The sequence below is a fragment of the Aplysia californica genome, unplaced genomic scaffold (assembly GCF_000002075.1).
Source record: "Aplysia californica isolate F4 #8 unplaced genomic scaffold, AplCal3.0 scaffold00232, whole genome shotgun sequence".
In the NCBI taxonomy this organism is placed as follows: domain Eukaryota; kingdom Metazoa; phylum Mollusca; class Gastropoda; order Aplysiida; family Aplysiidae; genus Aplysia; species Aplysia californica.
In genome coordinates, this window is record NW_004797502.1 from 970,982 (window position 1) to 975,841 (window position 4,860).

Genomic DNA, 4,860 nt, shown 5'->3' on the forward strand with positions numbered 1-4,860 from the left:
TATGTATGTATGTATGTATGTATGTATGTATGTATGTATGTATGTATGTATGTATAATACACACACACATACACACATTCTCACACATGCACACACATTCACTCACAGTTATCCAACAACGAGGAGGCCTTTGGTGATGAAGTGGGTTGTAATATTAAGTTAAACACTCAAGCCCTGCTAGAGGTCAGGAAATAACTGACTGTAAGATCCTCATCTCACAGTGTAGAATTGTCACTTGCCAAATAAGCAGCTCTATGGTTTTGTTTTTTGTACTGCAGATACTATAAATTTGTTCGGTTTGTTTTTTGTTGTTTTGTTGTTGTTGTTGTTGTTGTTGTTGTTGTTGTTGTTGTTGTTGTTGTTGTTGTTGTTGTTGTTTTTTGCATTGACAAAAGAACGGCTTTAAATTTTGGGAAGGAAGAAGGAATTAACTTCGAATGTTGCTCGGAGGGTGGCCTGAATGGCCTATACTTTTCGATTTTAGGACATGGTTGAAATAAGCGATGGTGCTGGACAGAGCACACATAATAGAGCTGGGCGAAGAATTGATTCCGGAACCGATTCCCGTGGTTAGTGCTACGGAGGAAAGTTCAGATTCTTTTTTTACGTAAACCAAAGGTTACTAATTGCTTTATTCATTAAAATCTTTTTAAAAGATTTTTATTTTAAAGTTAGTGCCTCGCAGTGTTCCAGAATCAAGGTTATTCTAAATCCTGAAGTTGTTCGGAGCCAACCCGGTAACCACCTGGGAAGAAATCACATCAGTAGAAAGTCATTGGATTCGGAGTCGATTTCTACGATTCCTAGCTTTAAAAAATTGGGAACTTAACTGCCTACCATTGACACATTTGACACTCTGCTTTGCTTCATCAAATCAAATTTTGTAACCTGGCCCTGAGGTTTATAAGGGCTATCGCATTCTGTTTGGAAACAATGATACCGCAATGAGAAATAGCCCTGAGATTAGCTGTTTGCCACAGCCTCATCAAGATAAGCCAGATCTCGAACTAAAAAATCCATGCATACATCACTACATCAGAATTATAAAGTTTTATCTGCTCAGAATCTAGTTTTGAGATATTCGGCGGAAAAAAAAGTTGTTAGTTTCACAATATTATTTTTATGTCAAGATTTTCCGAATGAAATTCTTTGAATATCTTGATAACAGCTCCGAATAATCGCACGATTTTGATACAGCACATAGTAGAGCTGGGCGAAGAATCGAACCTGGAACCGATTCCCAAGATTAATACTACGGAAGAAAAGTTCCGACTTCGTTTACGAAAACCAACGGTTACCAATAATTTTAATCATTTAAATCCTCTTTTTTTTTCGAATTTATTTTTGAAAAAAAAAAACACGTTGTGGCTTTGTAGTGTTCCGAAATCAAGTTTATTCTAAATCTTGAAGATGTCCGGAGCCATTTAGGTAACCACTGAAAGAAGTAATATCATTAGAAAGTAAGTAATTGGGTTCGGAGTCGATTCCTACGATTCCTAGCCTTCAACAATTGGGAACCTCGCCGCCCAGCACTAGCACATAGAATATTAATTTTGGTTTTTAACCTCACGGTCTTAGTAACTCATATCGGTCCACATTGTCAGATACAACTTTGTTATTGTGAGGTAGCGAAATTTGTTTGATTTTGAAGGATTGGATTACTTAATTAAATAAAATGTATTGATGGCTCTTGCCCTTAGTTGAAGAAAAATAAGACCGTCCACAACGGTATTAAATTCATATGAAATGGGAGTTTGAGGAACTATCTGCTGTGCCCACTGGGTATTAGTGTTGTAGCGGTAAGCAATTTGTTGCCATACACAGGAGCCCAGGAGTTCGAATTCGGAATGGGAAGAATTTTTGTAGAGTATCTCCGTCTGTCTACGAGGGTTTTGTATCCCTCTCAGCCTGGTTGGCCCTGACTAACAGGGTTGAATCCCGCCTCCTAAATGATCTAAACTGTGTCGAAAGAGGAGTAAAATCAATCAAATTAAAAACAAAAAAGGGTTTTACCGTAGTGTTTGTCTTGGACGTATGTCTTGGGGTACCCAGCCACACAGGTATCGTTGCACCTGGGTGTATCTCCAACTTTTGGACATTTCTTATACTTCCCGGTCACGTAATGGTCACATTTGGGGAGGGCATACGGCATGCATCCCTGGGGAGATAGACAGATAGATAGATAGATAGATAGATAGATAGATAGATAGATAGATAGATAGATAGAGAGAGAGAGAGAGAGAGATAGATAGATTAGATAGATAGATAGATCATAAGTTTATCGGTACCTTGCTGCGTGCTTTAATTTTAAACACTCTGTCCTGTTAGCCCTAAGACGGTGTTACATATTACCGTGGATATAAAAAACACGAAAAAATGGAAGTAAATGTAATTTTGAATGGTACCAGTCAGCCTCTTCGCTGCAGTAGAATGCCAACTTGGTCTTATGCCAGTTGTTTAAAGTTCAAATTTGTGAGGGGTTTTGGGCTTCAACCGAAAGATGTTTTTACACAAGGAGGAAAGTGATTCGACCATGGCAGACCCTGTTTAGAAATATTATAATTCAAGTCTGTACCTGAAACAACAAAACAAACAAATAAACAAAACAACAAGCAAACAAACAAACAAACAAAAAAACAATAGACAAAAGCAATAGCTAACAAAACAGAAACCAAACTGAAAAAAAAACCAAAACAAAAGTATTGAAATGGATGGCAGAAAGCTCACAAAATAAAGTAGAAGTTGAAAGGGGAGGGGGGTGGTGGCGGGAGGAAAGGATCTTATATTATTTTGCCCGCCCCCGCCCCCTGCACCTTAGCCCCACACATGTACCCACCCACATACACACACACACACACACACACACACACACACACACACACACACACACACATACACACATTCCGAAACGGAGAGGGGGAGGAGGATCAAAGAACAAAATTATGTAAGCCAATTGCTAAGGTTGAGCTGTGTAAGTTTAACCTGATTGCTGCCGTACTGACCACCAGTGACCACTCCTCCAGTCGTGTACCAGTACCAGGCAGCGGAGTGCGAGCCTCCCTGGCACCTGTAGATTAAACATTTTGATCAGTATTAAGGGGAGTGATTCAGGAGGGGTGGGGTGTGGGGTGGTTGATGAGTTAGATAAACATTATTTTTAGAGGGACAGAGTGTAAAAATTGGGGTTTTCTCTAATTAAAATTTGTGTGGACATTTATTCCTGAAAAAATGCCCAGAATGCCTGGGGGGATGGGGGGTCGGTCTTAGAGCAAAATATTTTCCAGTTTTTTCTTTAAAAATAAAAACATGTTTTACATAGTTTTTAACTCATCAGTACTGATGGGAAACCCCATTGCTGCACTGAAGAAAAGACAATAGACTCCAATTTAACACTACCTCATCTCACTGATATAATACAAAGGCGCTGGCTTCATTGTTTGTCTGATCTCCTCACACAGAACACAAGTGTACACAGTACGCAAGAGATCACCAACAGGCAACACGCCCACAACTTCATTTATTAAGTGCACAAACACAATCTTAGCCCAATGACATCAACACGGCAATAAAGGCTTAACTAAAGAACACACAGAGAGCAGAAGAAAAGGGAGAAAAAATGGTGTGTGTATTGGGGGGGGGGGGGGGCATGCTCAGTCTACGCTTTGGTCTGGAGCCGCGAGGGAGTGCAATCTAGGTGTCAAAAGTCAACCGATGCCTAGGCACATGACACTGCACGTCGGTGTGGCTTCATCCCCTGATCCCAAAAGAAAAAGCCAGAGAAGTAACTTTTTGGTTTTGGTAAAGAAAACAAGGTGAGGTTGAGGCTGCAAGCCCCCATACCACACGACGCCATTGGTTTCAAGTACCCTAGAATTAAAACTAAAGCAGACATCAAAATCTTTTCTGGGTAATTAAAGAGCTTCATATTTCCTATATACGTTTTAAATTAGAAAAGAGTTTTGTTAAAGAACAAGTGGATGAAACGGGATCGGAATAAGTAAACATAATTCAATATGGCCCCCGTTTCCATAGCGAACCGAAATTACGTCAAAGTGCACAGTCTGTCTGTCTGTCTGGAGGGGTCATCTCTGACTCAGAGGTTGATGTGTAATGACCCATCACCTTTCATGGTCATGAGCTGCATTTGCACATCCCGCCATATCCAGGCCAGTCCATGTTTTTATGTTGTCCATCCGAGTTACTCTTTGTCTTCCCCTGGCCCTTCTGCCCCACGTCCTTTTTTCAAGCACCTCTTTCACAATGGTCTCGTGTCGTTTAAAGTGGCAATAGTATGGCATTTTCCTAATTCTATTTTATTCAGCACCTCATTGTTCGGTGGGTTTTGCTGGGGGTTTTTGTTGTGATTGTTGTTGTTGTTTTTTTTTGGGGGGGGGGGTTGTTGGGGTTTTTTGCTTTCCAACTTATTCTAGTATTTCTACGGTAGCACCACATTTCAAACGCAGCTATTTTGTTTTCTTCTTTCTTTGTCAAAGTTCACGTCTCAGCGTCATATCTAAACATGTGGAAGATGTAGCTTTCCAGCAATTTCTTTCTTAAAGGTGATAGTTGCCTGGATTTGATCTAAAGTTTGTGGATTCGGTTCACAGTCAAGAACGTTCTAATACAAGTACAAATCTATGGAAGTCGCTCACCCGTTGCCACAGAATGAGCAGCAGCTGGTCAAGTCTTGAGCAGAAATGTGCACCTCACCGCCCCCTTTGATGCAGATTCTATCTGTCATCGCCTCCACAGAGCCAAAAGCCTGGACAAATAATATACAAGAAATATAAATCAATGAAGGAATGAAGGAAGGAAGGAAGGAAGGAGGGAAGGAAGGAAGGAAGGAAGGAAGGAAGGAAG

General features: G+C 40.4%; 1 protein-coding gene across 1 annotated transcript in view; it reads right to left on the reverse strand.

The window, feature by feature from the left end:
- The window catches only part of LOC101847116 (cathepsin B), a 19,197-nt gene that overhangs the window by 4,128 nt on the left and 10,209 nt on the right, over nt 1-4,860 (reverse strand). Inside the window, exons 4-6 of the mRNA XM_013083451.1 lie at nt 4,653-4,762; nt 2,983-3,067; nt 2,014-2,158 (exon numbers count right to left, since the gene is read on the reverse strand). Of these exons, the coding sequence (XP_012938905.1) occupies nt 2,014-2,158; nt 2,983-3,067; nt 4,653-4,762 (340 nt within the window). The remainder of the gene's footprint in view (nt 1-2,013; nt 2,159-2,982; nt 3,068-4,652; nt 4,763-4,860) is intronic.